We start from the raw sequence: 17,141 nt of genomic DNA, 5'->3' as shown, positions 1-17,141 counted from the left end.
CTAAGAAGATGTAAAAGCAAAGATTTTAATAATAAAAATTAAAACTAATGAAAAATGCAGTGTTCGAGTCCTCTGAGCAAGCATTCAAATACATCAGAATTACTGTTACCTATGATGTCATGTACTCAATTATCTATATTAGTCTAAGCATCCACTGGATTATTGTTGGTGGTGATGTTTTCCTCCAGTTCACAGTTATCGCTCTGAGGAAGTACAAACACCATAGGAACATAGTAACAACTGCCAATATCCCCGGATTATTGGACAGGCCCAGAATACATGATCCCCAATGAACCTGCAGCTCCTCCAATCTTTATCTGATGCTGAGACCTGAGAGTCTCTAAAAACTCTAATTTATTCTTCCAATCAAAATTTTTCCCATAGATTACTACTAATACCTTTGTGACAATTCATACACATGTCCACCCGGGCGCTGTCCTCAGTGGACACACTTAATCCAAGCTCGAGGTCTAAGGAGCTGGAAAGAAAAGCGTCTGGACTTCTCTAAGTTGCTTGAAGACGTTTCACCTCTCATCCAAGAAGCTTCTTCAGTTCTAGGGTCAAATGGTGGAGAGTCCCAGATTAAAGCCCTATGCGAGTGTCCCCCCAAGACAGACATGGGCCCCCTGTTGATCCTCTACTGAATCACAGGAGTCCAGGTGTGAAAATGGGTGTAGGTCACAGTCAGCTAAGGTTTCAGGTGAACCCGCTGTGAAACCTAGCCCCACCCTATCATTAATCCAAGCTCCCACTTTTCTTTTATATTGAGGCTGTTTTCTATTTATAGCACATCACACATGTAAGTGTCCCAAGTCCCAAGTTGAAAGTGTGTGTGTGTACACACAAATTAATAAATCATATTGACCTACTAATAAGAATGAGTACTTTAACTCTTTAAGTATATTTTGATGCTAAGACTGATTAGCAGGGTGTGACTTTTACTGGACTTCTTATTGCACGATCTGATATCGTGGTATTGGTGTTGTTCCCAGATCAACATAGTAAATGTTGTTCCAGGATCAACATTGCAAGTGACCAATCAGAATGTTGTGACGTCATACTTTTGCGACTTCAGGAAAAACCGCCATAAAACAAAAAACTGTACTTAAGCTGCGAGAAACCGCCTCTGTCCGCTGATCAACGGACCCTGACCCTAACCCTTTAATAAACGCTAAGCAGAATTGATATTGTCCTTGCAACACTGGAATTTCATAAATGCACGAATGGCTTGGCACGCCAAAGAATAACGTCACAACAATGAGATTAGTCACTTGCAATATTGATCTTGGAACAACATTTACTATGTTGTTCCAGGATCAACACCAACGCGACGATATCAGATCATCCACTTCTTATTCAAGACAAAACAATGTTTAAACTCTTCTGCAGGACACAGGGCTGCAGCGGTTTCCACATCTGTTTTTCTCCTGATCAAGCATTTTGATTTGCTGTGGGCCCCCCACTGCCGTGATCCTGGGCGCTGCCCTGTCCATTACAACCATAAGAGGGCCATGAACGCTCTTGCAACTCCCGACACCCCCCAGCTGCTTCTTTGTTCCAGCTTCCAAAAGACGGTTTGTTAGTATTAGTATTTATTTATTTATTGTCATTGTCAAGAACAATGAAATTGCGTTTGGGGCTTCCATACAACCCCAAAAAAAGAAGAAAATAATAAATACCCCTTAAAACCCAAGTGTACATATTTAACCCAGTGTGACTCCAATGCAATAAGACAATCCTTAGCAATAATGTTCGTAGAAATTCAGACAAAGACCTGAGAAACATGACAAAATACAACAATGCAACCCATTCAATATTATTGTACTGTGAGATATGATATCAGATATGATAGTTATCTATTTAAGAAAGAGGGGGGGGGGGGGGGGGGGGGCAGGAGGGGGAAGAGAATAAAGATATGATGCACCAATGCAGACCAGTTCATTGCTATTAAGAAGTTGGATATGGTTATTGTCCGTGAGAGGGGGGCAGAGAGTTCAGGAGCCTCACAGCCTGTGGATACAGGCTGTTGGCCAGTCTGGATGTTCTGGCCTGTATAGACCTGTACCTTCTCCCTGAGGGCAGCTGTAGCTGGAACCGTTATTACGTTCCAGCTACAGCTTCAGGGCAGATTTAAAGCTCCCGAGCAGTTCAAACAGTGAAGAATGACCCGCCTTATGAAAATGTTTCGCTACCCTGTATTTTTGTATCACCCAAATCTCTCACGGGTGGTCGATTTAGCTAAGATCGGACCGTCGCAAATACACACAAAACAAGTTTTAGCCCTCCTTCAAGTCCTTAAAGCTTTCAATCAGGTTTCCCTTTCAATTTTTCTGGAGTCTGGAGGTCATCGAGCAGCCAGTCCAGCTGTGTTTTAACGGCCGTCGCAGGAAAATAAGGCAGCTAAATAAAAATATTACTTGTTTTGTTACTTTTTGAACACGCCGTGTGCCCGCTGTGCCGATCAGGTACTCACCTGTTTGTGATTTCACTGTCCAGGAGCTGGAAACAGACCTCCGCCTCCGATGCGTTTGTGCCCGGTATGCTGACCAGACCGTGAGGGTCCGGACGACTACGTCATCACGCAGACAACACGGAAGTCCGGCAGCTACGCGATATCTCATTTTAACTACCCAGAGCGGAAGTAGAAACGTACAAGACTCTCCTAACCAAGGATTGTGGTTAGAGTGCCTTCGGTTTCAGATGGAGGACTTATTTTAAAGGATGGGTTATTGTTGTCATATTGATGAACAGGCTGAGATCATACACAATATGCAGTTTCGACTTTCTCACTTTTCGCGCACCCATTGACTCTCTCGTCCTTACATGTTCATTGTAATTTACACCTCCCAGAAGAAAGGCGCAAAACCTTCACATAAAGTGTTCTTGTAAGTTAACAACAGATCTGAAACTAAACATTTTGAACTTGGCAGACCCCTGGGGTACACGTCTGAAACCGTTTACATTCATGTTTACAACAGTTTCCTCAAAGCGCGTTAAGGCAACTGTTGTTGTGATTTGGAGCTCTAAAAATAAAATTGAATAGAATATGAATTCAATATAGAAACGAGACTCTGCATGCTTGTGGAACTGTTATGTATAATTTGTCTGGAAGAAAGCTTCTTCTCTCGAAAAAGTACATCATAACATCTGAGCAAACCGCACGACTTCTTGGACGTCGTGGGGTTTCTTGGCCAAACCATTGAAGATGTTTGGCCATAATGTACAGCACCATATTTGGAGAAAACCACAGCATTTCAATGCAAAGCTCTTATACTGTTCCTCTGTTATCTCACTTCCCATTTTATTTTGGTATGGGAAGTGAGATAACAGACGATCTCTCTTCCACTTTGTCCTCAATTTTATTTCTAATGTCTCATTGTCTTTGATTAGTTTCACCTGTCCGTTGTTCTCCAGCTGTGCTTCATCGTCCGGATTAACCTTAAGTGTTTTCTGTGATTATTAATAGCCCTTAATTCCCCCTTGCCAGTGTCTTAATTTACCCTGCTTGTTGTTCTTGTGTGTCCCTACTCAACAGTCATGCTTTTGCCCTGGAGAAGTGTATTTGGGACTTTTACCTTTGATCTTTAATAAAGGTTTGTTTTTTTTGTTTATCTTGTTTACTTTGGAGTCCTGCATTTGGGTTCTGGACTGCACAGAGTACCATAAAAACTTTAAACTCAAGACTTTGAATATTATAAACGGAAAGACTGAAGAGAAATTTAATGTACGGACTGTATAGAGAAAGTATGCTGTTCATTCTGTATATAAAAAATATAAACAGAATCTTGAGGAGCTTAAACAAATGGGCAAGAGTCTGTTGTCACTTTCCTAGGCCCAGCCAAGAAGTGCTGTTAGCTAAATATTAGGACTGAAAAATGAGCTTGGTGGTCTTTGGTATGGTCTTTTATTTGAGCCTCAGACTTTGCCGAAGGGCAGCACAGTAAATTCATCCCAGTGAACCTTGTTTATTGACATCGAGGTTAATGATCAGTGTCTGTGTCTAAATGTCGATCTAATTACAAAAGAGCTCAGATTTTGATTACGTTTATTTATTGACCTTTAAATAAACCTGGCACTTCTGACTTCTGGAAGGCTAGATTTAAGTTTATCAAAGCTCTCAGGCATTTTATCATTTTCAGCACTTTCAAACAAAGCAGTCAGGTACAAGGAATTTAAAAATATTTGTCTTGAAAAAGAGAAAAAGAGACCCAATCTGAAGCTAAAACAAGACCAGATGGACAGAAAAATAAAGCCTTATCAGACTCCAACAGTGAGATAAACACGGCATGACATCCACTTAAGTAATCTAATCTATTAAAGAATATTAATGAGATATTGGTATAAAGAACAGCAGGATGATGTCATAACAAAATGAAATTATTGGCTTATATGCTTTAACCACATTGATTCCAACATAAAAATAATTCAACTATTCTTTGTCTACAGAAAAGATAAACTTTCCTCTGCCTTGAGGCAAGTGACTGAAGAGACTACCAATGAGAGTGAAGGGTATGATTGATTGACACATGAAAGGATGGTAGAGGGTTACCTAGGCCCCCACTTTCGGTGGGGATGCCCTGACAGGCATTTAATAAATATTACTCTACTCCTCTACTGCTGCCATGTCTTCTTCTGTCCCTCATTTGTCCAGGTTCCACAAGTGTTTTTAGGGACACAGTGCACACCATAGGATATGAGCTAACAGATCTTGTGGAATCACCTTGCTAGTCCAAAAATACAATTTATCCCTGTCAAATGTCAAATCTTTGGAATTTCTTGTAGATTCAACTAAAGAAATGTGAACAAAGTTTTTTTTTTTTTGAAGGAAGCAAAATGTTAAGAAATGAGATACAGTATACTGTGTGTATGTAGATAAAAGAGAAACAGCTCAAGCAGAACATTATATACAGAAAAATCACATTTAAAGTAACTTATTCTTTTTATACTGAATTTATACCTCAGCTCTTCAAAAGACACAAAAACCTCAGAGTTTTGATCATACAAATCTTAGATACAAACCATGAGAGGTATGGACTCCTTGCTTCTCTCCTTTTTGCCCCAGCAATAAAATCTATGAAAGATTTTTGACTTCAGTGATTGACTGAACATGATGAGAGTGATCTGACTACTGAGGTGAACCAGACTCAAAATCTTCAAGGATGAAGGGAAGTGAAACCAACCCACTGTTATGCTTCTCTTTAAGGGTACAGAAACTGCTTTCTTTGTAGAAATATAAATAGTTTGATGCTAAAATGAGCACCAAACCACCTGCTTCTGCTGTTCCACTCCTACTTCTGCACATTTAGAGACAGGAAATTAAAAAGCACACAAGAGAGTCACTGTTTGACTCAAACAGCTTTGCACCAACATAAAAAAGCTTTTTGTGCAGCTACATGTATGTGTGTAAAAACCTTGTTTTATTTGAGCAAATGGTTCGCTCATTAGTGTTTTTGCTCATGAGTTCTTTTATAGGACTGGCCGTGCTGATAACATCCTTCGGACTGGGTCAAATAAACACACAGTGGGTTAGAAACACTGATAACACTGAGCACACACAGACAGATTCAGCCATGATCCTGACGGGCCGCAGTTTGTGTCTTCCTTCTCGAGCCACCGTCCAGGAGCTCTTCTCGGTGACTCAGGATGCCAGTATCATCCCTGATATCTCCTTGGATCCTGTTCTCACCACCTTCCTGTCGCTGGATTCGTCAGCAGCGTTGCAGCATCAGTACAACTTCTTACAGCGGAGCATGAGCATGGAGCAGCAGAGCACGTTCAACCTCAACCTGACGGCGAAGCTGGGGGGCAGCAGGGTAACCTGTGGAGGAGTGGGGGTTGTTGCTCTGGCTCTGTCCATGCTTTTTGATCAGGTTGCTCAACAGGTATGTAAAACTGTTGCATTTTGTCTAATGTTAGTGTGAGATTATTTTTTATTATCATCACTTTCCCCCCTCTTTGCTGTGTCTGTGTTCCCACTTTCACTTTACATCCTGTTTTAGTTTGAAGGTCCAATCTTCATGTGGTTTTGTTGCCTTTTTACTTCCTACACTACCCCCAATATTATACCTTTTACATCCTTCTGTCTCTTTGGTATATCATCCTTTCTCATTTCACTGTTTGTACAACTATAGAACCCTCCTTCCACCACAAAACTTTATTTTATTCATATATTTTTTTATGTCATACATAATTACAAATGTTGACTTCCTAAATGGAACTTCTGACTCGAAAACAAGAAAATGAAATGAAATTTTGAGGTATTAAGTCAAAATTTTAGGTTTTGTTTTTAGGATTATAGTTTAACATTTTCAGTTTTGTTTTGCCCACCATAAATAAATAAATACATAAAATGAAAAACATTTTATTTTGGGTTAGGACATCTTAGTTGGACAGTAGTGCAATATGTGACCATTGCACTTTAGAAATGGCTCATGATCAAAGTAGCTATTCATTTTACTTGAATTTCTTCCTTCCTAAAAACTGTCCCTACATCTAGTTTCTTACCTCTTACCCTGAGCACACAGGGGAAAAGGGGAAGCGCCAGTTGTTTTAAGAGATTTGATCAGGCAATCCCATGTCAGTAATAAAAATGAACCACTGGGCTGCTATCAGTGCTTGTAGGGTGGGTGCACAGCAGCCGGCCTGCAGCATGTTTAGTTATATCGAAAAAGAAAAAACAACTATATTGACCCATTGGGCAAATGGCCGGTATGCCCGATTAACAGTCCAGCCTGGCTTCAGCCACCCAGCCCATGACCCTAAAGTGCATAAGTGGAAGAAAATGGACCGCAGACTAAACAGGGAGTGAGCAGAGGACTAACCAACCTTATGTGCTTGATAGTGTAATTAGATTACTTACATGAGTTAGCTATAAATATACTGGCAGTGGTTTAATGGTCTTGCAGCAGGAAGGTTCTGTTCTAAAACCTGTGGCATCTCCAAAGGGACAAACATTCAAATTCTGGGGCTTACATCTACTTTTGGAGAGTATTTTTATTTCCCTCCTGCACCAGATGTCTCAATTCCTAAAAGATATCTTGAGGACGAAGGAGAGTGATTGTGGATAGAGTTGTATCCTCTATGGAAGCTCCTTTTCTAAGCATTTGGAGAATGTGTGTCACTCTTTGCTCAAATGATGACTGCCATGCAGATACTTTGGTGTCATTTCACTCTGTTAGAAACCTCTCTAAGCAAAATGGACTACTGGAACGTACCCAAGGAGTCACAAATTCATGAAATAAAAAAGCCTTGTGTTTTTTCCCATTTTCCCTCTTTCTGGCTCTCTGTGTTTGGAGTTATGAGGTGTCTTTCTTTAATGTCTGAAGTACTCTATTGACACAAATACTACCTCATTTTCTGTCCGTGTTTGGGCCAGCGTGACAGTTTGTGTTATAAACTGTGCTTCGTATTCCAAACAGGTCCGAGCACAAGGATCAACAGAGGGTCCCTCGTTAACTCAACCATCCCGGCTTAAGAGGATTTTTGGCATCAGCAGCTCATCGAGAATCGGCTGGATTATCCACAGCTTCCTCACCCTTATCCCAGGCATCGCCAACAACCAGGATCAGATGGCTGAGACCACAGAGCTCTACGATAACTGGCTGAAATTTGAGCTTCTCGACCATTATGATAGGATGACCACAAGGAAGAGAATGAGTTCAGCGTCGATGCAGCAGTGGCTGACAGGAGCTGCAATTCACCTGCACATGAGAATCCACCAGGTCAGAACAGATAGATGAAAACACGTCCAGCTCAGGTTATGATAGTATGTGTTTACTCTAGTGCATCGGTACGCCTCTACATTGTAAAATCTGCTTCGTATGTAGGTAAGTGTTTACATCCCATATTGTAGGTTCTTTCTCTCCCTTTAGATGATGGCACAAAACCAAAGCTACAGAGAGCTTTGAGTGGGAGGTATTGAGTTGATTTTAAAGCACTTTCCTCTTCCCACAGGCCCGTCTGCAGTCTGTGCCATTAGGATCAGTTGAATCAATGCGCATTTCTTATAAGACGGGGTTAGGTCACCTGGTTCGGGGCTATACAGCCTACCTACGCGCAAACATCCAGGAGACTCCAGCTCCTGGTCCACAAAAACCAAGAACCAATGCTGCCAACAGACCTAAACATGCTAACACATCTACTATAACCAATATGACATGCTCCAACAGCCTCCTTGTTAATGGTAGCCAGGTTGGTCCAAGTAATAAATCTGCCACACCCAGTTCAACTGCAGGAATTAACAGAGGCTGTAAAACTGATGAAGCAGGTGGAGACTTTGGATTTAATGTCCTAAATGGAAGCAATGACACCACGATGACAGGAGACACCCTCTACACTTCATCCAGATACAGCAGGACGGAGGATGGCAGCATGCTTGGACTGTTAGTCATCGAGCCCTCGAGAAACGTGAGTCACAGTGTGCAGCATCACCCCTGTGAGTCTCCAGCCATACAAGAAGCTCTGGTGACTCGAATAATCAACGTGCAGGACCTGGAGAGCAACGGAAATTTTTTCCTGTATGCTGACGGAGTTTTTCAGAGCCTGCTAAGGCAGAGGGATGACTTCGAACTGAGGACAAATTAGACAAAAACAAATATCTGATTAGTCAGCCACAAAAACTAACACAACATTGTTACAGCCAGAAAAGCACAATTGTGTTTCCTATTTTCTACCAGTGTATTAAACTGGGTCAGTTACCACATATATAAGACCCTTTCAATACAAATTTCGCATGAACAGTATGAAATTTTTCACATAATTTAGGAAACAAATGAAAGTGTTTTCTTCAAATCGTCATCAAATGTCAAATGTCATTTCAAATTTGAACAGACCCTAATAAAAAACCTCACATTTGGAAAAAAGAACTAGTGACAGTTCTTAAATGGTATTGATTATTTTTCACAATAATGCAAACACAAACTATGTAAAATACTTTGAACATAAAATTCATAAAATTCTTAATCATAAAAACTATGGAAATGCAATTTTAATTCAGCTCTATTGCTGGATTGAGTAAACATGACAAGTTATACCACAAAAGCAAAACTATTAGATACTAGTAGATAGTGTAATCCAAAGAGAAGACAATAAAAAATATAGCACACATTGTAATAAATGAAACTGAGACTAACCTAAACAAAACGTAACATTGTATACGAGAAAATTAAACTGAAACTTAACATTTAATTAGAATTAAAACTGAACTTCAATGAGCAGTTTCCCACTGGAGACTACCTGAAATGAAACTGAACTAAAAACAAAACTTAACAATTAATAATAATAAACGCAAATAAAACTGAAAAAGATAGTGTGAAATTTCATTATCATTTACTGAGTTACTTTATTTTTAACGTAATTTGTTTACCTAAAAATATAAATTAATAACAGCGCGTACATCTGTGGAGGGGCATCACCACTCCAATTGTACAGTTGTAGTTCAGCTCCGGATGCAGCAGGAGGCGCTATTCAACAGTGAATAGTAGTGAACGCAGCTAAACGGGTAAAATGATTTTTCTCTCCTTCTAGACAAAAAAAGTGCACATTTTAGTTTAGTTTATGTAAGCATAGTATTCATAATATTATTATAATATCATGACCGGTTTTGCTTGTAAGACGCTATGATTCAGCTAATGCTAATTTCCCTAACAGGTATTTTATTACAAAAAATTATTTTTAAAATAATTATATTTAATTTCGTAAGCTCTTTCACCAAATCAGGAAAAAAACCAAACAAACCCTGAAATAACAAAAATGTTTGTTGCAGGAAATTTACGCAATTCATTCGCGGGATCCGCCTACTTTGACGCATGCGTGTGTTAACCGCGCCTTCATTTCCGTACACTAGCATGAACAGGAGCAACGAGGGTTACTGTGAAGCATCCATACAGCAGTTATCATAAGGTACGTGTTTGAATTTCTGCTGTTTGTTATTTGTCCATAATATTTTATTTCCCCCCCAGTAAAAAAACAACACCCAGCTACACTACGAGGCTGGCTGAGGCTGATGCTGGGAGGTGTCGCGCTAAAACAAAGTAGGAGAAAAAGTGTCAAAACGTTGTTGTACAGTCATTAACGTATGCCACGTTGTTAGAAAGTATGTGTAAGCTAAAGCTAATGTTGCTTACACTTACTGCATTGTGTTATATTTCCGCGACCAGCCGTTTAACATGGCTCTGTAAGCCACTACGTAGGTTAGCTCATATGCTACAGTGCTAACATTGTTATTGGGGCAAATTCCTGTGAGATTAGGTTTCAACTAGTAGGACAGTCCTCCATCTTTTTTGTTTTAGGTCGGGGCACCATGAGCTTCAAGCATTTCTAGTAATAACTCAGACTGTACCTGGGGTTGCCTGCATATATATTGGGCATCACCTCATGATTTTCAGGTGTCTTACATGCCCGCTCTCTGCGTAATGGCCTTACTATGATGGAAGACTAGTTCACCACACCCGGTAACTGGATGTTCTGGAAACTGCAGTTTGGTTCTCAGTATATTCCCAAGTTGTGTAAAAAATGAATCCTTGAGAGGAGACTGCACGAGGAAGTCTGGTTCTGTTAGATAACACTGTCAATTGTATGTGTGGGTGTGGTGTTTAAAATCTTACTGAGCAAACAAAAGGGCAAACTCAGCCAGGGATGGCGACAGAGACAGTACAATATTGTCAAAAAGTCCGCTCATTCATTTCTATTTTGCTGGTAACCAGACTTTTATTTTTAGAGTTGTCTTGAGTAGTAGTTTTCCAGGTTTTTCTTTGGATTATTTTTTTCACTCATATTCAGTCCAGTTCTTGTACCTGACCACAGTGATATTTGAGAAGTGAAATGAAGTTTATTGGATTTACAGAAAGTGTGCAATGATTGTTTAAACAATCAGGCAGGTGCATAAATTTGGGCACCACAAAAAAATTTATGAAATCAATATTTAGTAGAGCTGCCTTTTGCAGAAATTACAGCCTCTAAATGCTTCCTGTAGGTGAGAGTCTTGTGGTTGAAGGTATTTTGGACCATTCCTCTTTACAAAACATCTCTAGTACATTCAGGTTTGCTTCCCAGCATGGACAGCTCTCTTTAACTCACACCACAGATTTTCAATAAAATTCAGGTCTGGGGACTGAGATGGGCACTCCAGAGCGTTGTACTTGTTCCTCTGCATGAATGCCTAAGTGGATTTTAAGCAGTGTTTCGGGTTGTTGTCTTGTTGAAAGATCCAGCCCCGGCGCAGTTTTAGCTTTGTCACTGATTCCTGGATATTGGTCTCCAGAATCTGCTGATACTGAGGGGAATCCATGTGTCCCTCAACTTTGACAAGATTCCCAGTCCCTGCACCGGCCACACAGCCCCGCAGCATGATGGAACCACCAAAAACCAACCACCAAAAATTTGAGACAACTTAAGTAGTGGAATAAGAAGTGGCAAGCCTAAAAAATATATCTATAGCGGATGAAGAATATCTGAAAGTCTTGGAAAACATCTGATTGGCAACGGCTTTATTTTTTAGTATGACAATGATCCCAAACACACTGCCAGTGCTGTAAAAATATACCTGGATAGTTTTTCACTTTGTGGTTTTCTATCAGTCTGCCAGTTTGGCCTTCCCAGAGCCCGAACCACATTGAGACAGCGTGGGATTATTTTAACAGAGAACAGAACAAAAGGCAGCTGACATTCAGTGAGATTGCAGGTTATGGTGTGATAGATTTTATTTTTTTTAAGAGCTTTTTTTTTCACATAATATCTAAATAGTTTGAACATTTTATTGCAGAGAGGTGGAGCCAAGCTTCATTAAATTGAACTAGATTTTCTCTTGTATGGTCAGTTGTGTTGTAGTTTCACTGTAATATAGACAGAAGCTTCTGCTTGTTGATTTGCATTCACTGAAGTAAATTCAAATCATCGGCAGAAATGTATTTACATCTTTTTAGCATGTACTGTAAAATTGGCTTTGGTGGTTGATGTGAATGTTTTTACAGAGCTGAACAAAATGTCAGATTCAGACTCTGATTCTGATAGTGGTGTCTTGGGCAGCACCAGACCACCTTTGGTGAGTTAAAAATCTTTTAATAAAATGATTTACTTATTTTATTTTTCTTTCCTTTATGTCACTGATTAACATTTCCCCCCCTTTGGTCACTCAGAAAATGGAAGATATGATCATCACCTTTCGTCCATCAGGTAAGAAGCTGCCCAAACAGTTATAAGGAATTAACCCTATAATACTAATGTTGAGTGATTTATTTTTTTTCACCCACATGATTTTCATTGTTTTTTCTTTTTGTGACAATGTACATGGGGAAATGAGTACTTTTTTTTGTCAGGTATTGTTGTAATTTAATATACTTTTATGGGAAGTGTGTTTTATCAAGTAAATTATACGTAACATTAGAGGTAATGTTTCAGAACTGCAAATTGGTGTTCTAGAATTAACGTTACATACTGGGTCATCATAATAATCTGATAATAACTGTGTTCTTTCATGTCATATACCAGCGGATAAATACAACAAAATAAAACTAGTACAGGTACCGAAAAAAAGAAGATTTATTCATAACACACGTGAAAAGACCAGGAAAACAGAGTTAACGATAAAAACGATAACAAAATCGTGGCTCAAGAGTTGGGAGTTCGCCTTGTAATTGGAAGGTTGCTGGTTCGAGCCCCGGCTCGGACAGTCTCGGTCGTTGTGTCCTTGGGCAAGACACTTCACCTACCGCCTACTGGTGTTGGCCAGAAGGACCGATGGCGCGATATGGCAGCCTCGCTTCTGTCAGTCTCCCCCAGGGCAGCTGTGGCTACAACTGTAGCTTGCCCCCACCAGTGTGTGAATGTGTGTGTGACTGGGTGGATGACTGGGTGTGTAAAGCACTTTGGGGTCCCTAGTGGGGACTAGTAAAAGCGCTATACAAATACAGGCCATTTACAAAATAACGCTGAAAACCGATAAAAACCCTGAAAACCATACATTTCACAACTGAGCCTCAACTCTCGCGGTCCGGTACAAAACGACTCACGGACCGGTACCGGTCCGAGGCCCGGGGGTTGGGGACCGCTGTCATATACAATCAGTAATTTATTACATTTAATGTTGAGCAACCCTTTTAAATGACACCTTATGCAATAACTCAAATGTATAATATCATTGCTAATGAATAAAGTTCATGTTTTTACTTGCGTAAGTAAAAACATGCACTTACATTTTTTGACTCACTTGCATATTGCACTAATCTTAGAGCAAGGGTCACATCTTTGGTCTGCAGCTGCACATAGCCTCTTTGGTGTTAAAAGGGTGCTGTTTACTAAAGAGAGACTGTTAGTTTTGTCACTGAAAAGAATGAACACAGGTGATTTGACACTGACCCTTATATGCATTTGTAGGACTCTTCCTTTGATGAATTACTGTAGAATAAAGCAAATTCATCCCACCTGACCACCTCAGTTTTTCATAGAAAGATTTGGAGGCCTATAGAAACAATGTTTTCTCAGATAGAGGAGTGATGTGATATACCCGGAAATTATATACCCCGATGCAGCTGTTACAGTTTGCACCAGTTTATTTATCTAGGATAAGATAGGAGATGCTATCAGGACAGCTGTCTGGCTGATGTGGGTGGATGACTCAAACTGAGGGCGAGATGCCTCAACTTTGCATCATGTAGCTCCCCATTGAGTCCTCGCCCTGCATGTTTAAAACACTGCTGGTGTCGTAGTCTTCAATTCTGTCTTTAGATAGTAGAAAGCAGGATGAGCCTGTACCAAAACGATGGGAAAATTGGAGAGTACACAAAAGAAGAGAAACAGCTTTTGATCTGAAGCATACCACATTGTCTATCAAACATTATGGACACAATGTTATGTTTTGACCACATGTGACTGCCAGTGGAAATGAGTCACTAGTGTGTGCGATGATGTGACTACTGATAGAAGTAGCAGTACAGGGCTGTACTTTTAGGTCAGATTCAGAGAAATGCTGTAAAATTTATTGGAAGTGCTTCACAGTGCAAATGGCTAATGACCGAGAACATAGTGCAAAAGCAACCCAAGAGTCTCTCAAGGAAAATAAATTGGATATTCTATACTGACCAAGTCAGTCACCTGATCTCAGCTCAACAGAGGAGCTTTTCAGTTTCCGAAGCCACAGAGTGCCAGAAAACAATCTTCTTCAGGCAGTCACAGACTGCAAAGGAATTTTACACAAGTATTGAAAACAACACATATTCAGAAGTTTGTTCAAGTAATTTTGAGCCTGTGATAATCAGGTCCTGTATATAAAAAAGTAATGCAATACTTTTGTCACATCTTAATTGCTTGATCCACAGCGATGGTGCTCAGAGGCAAAATGACAAAGTTTTTGTCCAAAGATTTGTGGATCTGACTGTATAAAGCAGTGTCTCCAGTACAGATGTAACAATGAGAATGATAGAGGAAGCTTTAATAATATATTAAGTTCAATCACTGTAGTCCTATGTTGTGACCTAGACAATTACTGTAGATATATTTTGTTACATGTACTTTTCTGAGTTCTTTTTTTTTCTCACTTCTTTTGTAGAGTGAGTTTTAGTTTGGTTACAAACTTTGGTTACAAACTCCTCTTATATATGCATTAGTTGTGACTGGATTTAACAGTGAAGTAAGTATTTTTGTTGAGTTTAGTTGTTCAAAAACAGTAATAATCACTAAAAACATTTTTTTAATGTTTTATTTCCCTCTTTTAAGAATAATAGAATAATCATCCTATAATGTGCCATCTTCTGTTTGCTGTTGCTTAACACCTTGCATTGTTTTCTCCATGTGTTTTTTTTCCAGAGGACATTTTTAATCGATGGTATGATATCCCTGTTGACAAAAAAAGAGAAGCAGTGCAGAGGATGAAAATTTGTTCCTTCTGGCTTCCCATTCTGCTGCAGCGTGATGAGTGCAGTACTGTTCGCTGGGCTATTGAAATAGGTCTAATCAGCGCAAAGTAAGCACAGTTATAATTACCTGCCGTTAATACCTCTTCATCATCAGTGTTTAAACTGTTAATAGAATGTGTAATGGTCTCTTTTCAGTGAAAACAACGATATAAATCTAAAGCACATAAGAAGAATAGAAATAGTAGAAACAATCTTCAGGGCCTTGGAGAGAGGATTTGTAAGTTAAATATGTCAGTCAGACACAGATAAGATAAGTCTGTAAGTCTCATTTTCTTTCTAACAGGTGCTTGTTTGTTCTCTCTCCCAGGTAAAAAGGAATGATTCAAAATATATTGTTCTACTTAGCAACAGGCTTAACTTGGTAAGTTTGGAAATGAAGAGCTCTAAAAAGTGACCAGTTTTTCATTTGATTTCTGACACGTGAATGTCAAAAGTCAGAGTTATTCACCAAAAATGTATTTTTGGTAGCAGGGTCTCACCTGATTACCTGTGTGTTTTCTGTTATTTTTGTTATTTTGTCCAAAATGGGTACAAATGTAATGCAGCTGTACAAACAGTGCTTATGTGTGATGGTGTGTTGACTTTGTTTGAAACCAGCGCAGTGCAGAGGTCTTGGATGATGCGTTTCGCTGGTTGCTGCGAACAGGAGAACCTGATATACAAAAGCAAATAACTGAGCTCAACTCTGGGCACACCTGCTTCACAGCTCTCCACTTCATCTTCACAGAGTGTAAGACACAGTATCTGCTTTTGAGTGCTCAGCTCTAGTAATTCCTGTGGGTATCTTTATGTGTTGAGTCTGTGATATTCATAGTTTTTTTTTTTTTTTTTTTTTTTTTTTCCCTTTTCTAAACAGTGAACTGGTTTGTTGATAATTTTCTTTGACTTCGGTGGTGGTGTTTTAAAAGCTGAGACTTGTCTTTTGTTCAGATGCCAGGCTTATTCAGGATCTGGGAGGCAGCCAAGATAGGAGGATGAAGGAGCTGATGGCTCCACCGTTGGACTTTCATGTTGAGGTAAGAGCCACCACACTGTTTCTCATAGTCTTTTTTTTTTTTTTTCCCCCCCACTGGTGCCTGCTCAGCTCAACTGGACTCGCTTTTTAGGGTTTTTCATTAAGTGGTAGTACTTGGTACCAAATACTTTTAAGTACCTTCTTGCGCCGAAGTTCCAAGGAAGATGGCTCAATCTGGAAATGTGATGTCAACAGTCTGCAAGCCACTGTCTGGGCAATCAATAACGTCACTAAATGAGTCATGAGAGCTTTTGAAACCCGGCCATGAGAGACATGGCTGCACAAAAACCAACACCTTGGACCCAGAGTGTGACAAAAAGCCAGAAAGTGAGCAGTATTTATACCATCGATTCGACATCCTCCATTGCCACTTGTATCTCATTCAGATGACGTCGTGGGATTTTCGGTTGCGTTGCTATAATGACCAAGAACGAGTAGAGTTGAGCTGATTAGGTAGTAATGATAAATAGAATAGAATAGAATAGAATTCAACTTTATTGTCATTGCACATGCACAGGTACAGGGCAACGAAATGCAGTTTGCATCCATCCAGAAGTGCTTTAGTGATATAGATATATTACAATATATATTAGCAATAATATAGATATGTGAGTATATTACAGAAATGGGTCTATTATGGTATGTTATAATGTACACGGTATGAAGTATGTTGTGAATATTCTATAACTATAAGTATGTACAGGCTGTAGTGAGTACAAGCTATGTACAGGATATGAACAGGATATAAATATGAAAAACTATACAGAATATGAAATAAATAACTTTACAGAATCTGGGATATACAGCTATACAGAAATGGGAACTATGCAAGTTGTAAACAGTTGTAGGATTAAAAATTATCGAATGTACAGAATGATTATTTACACAGAGCTATACAGTAGTGCAGTTAAGAAAGGGGCTTCTGATACTTTGACAGTGTTTACCAGGAGAGGTGACAGGTTTGGAATATCAAGGATATTTTTTTGCAAACCAACAAAAGGAGAACCAAAGACCACAATGCAAAAAATGACTTGAAACCCAGATTAAAACCTATTGATGGTCAGACTATAAATTCCCAGGTCACTTCTACCCTCTCTCCCTGCCCCACTTCTTTTGGGCCTGTTTAGCTGATGCTACTAAGCAGATTTCTGATGTTGTTAAATTTTTACAGTCATCAGTGAGTTGCTCTTTAAAAAATTTAGTGGTAGTAGTAATAG

At 39.5% G+C, this 17,141-nt stretch overlaps 2 protein-coding genes across 4 annotated transcripts in view; both read left to right on the top strand.

Moving 5' to 3' along the window:
• Positions 1-5,570: 5,570 nt before the first annotated feature.
• Positions 5,571-8,583, top strand: LOC309715642 (uncharacterized protein; the record flags this gene model as incomplete). The annotated part of the gene is made up of 3 exons (XM_082548910.1): positions 5,571-5,882; positions 7,419-7,721; positions 7,954-8,583. 3 exons carry the CDS (start codon positions 5,571-5,573, stop codon positions 8,581-8,583), a joined length of 1,245 nt encoding a protein of 414 aa, XP_082405036.1.
• A 1,207-nt stretch (positions 8,584-9,790) lies between these two features.
• The window catches only part of ttc3 (tetratricopeptide repeat domain 3), a 31,785-nt gene continuing 24,434 nt past the window's right edge, over positions 9,791-17,141 (top strand). For 2 of the 3 annotated variants that reach the window (XM_082549950.1, XM_082549948.1), the window contains exons 1-8: positions 9,791-9,900; positions 11,970-12,040; positions 12,135-12,171; positions 14,800-14,956; positions 15,045-15,126; positions 15,217-15,270; positions 15,507-15,639; positions 15,840-15,925. In XM_082549950.1, coding sequence (XP_082406076.1) covers positions 11,981-12,040; positions 12,135-12,171; positions 14,800-14,956; positions 15,045-15,126; positions 15,217-15,270; positions 15,507-15,639; positions 15,840-15,925 — 609 coding nt within the window. In that variant the 5' untranslated portion in view covers positions 9,791-9,900; positions 11,970-11,980. The remainder of the gene's footprint in view (positions 9,901-11,969; positions 12,041-12,134; positions 12,172-14,799; positions 14,957-15,044; positions 15,127-15,216; positions 15,271-15,506; positions 15,640-15,839; positions 15,926-17,141) is intronic. The other variant, XM_082549949.1, reaches the window with a different exon arrangement.

This window comes from Aulonocara stuartgranti (assembly GCF_965226115.1).
Source record: "Aulonocara stuartgranti genome assembly, chromosome: 10".
Classification (NCBI taxonomy): Eukaryota; Metazoa; Chordata; class Actinopteri; order Cichliformes; family Cichlidae; genus Aulonocara; species Aulonocara stuartgranti.
Note: the sequence above shows the minus strand (reverse complement) of the source record. Positions and strands in the feature narration are given on the sequence as shown.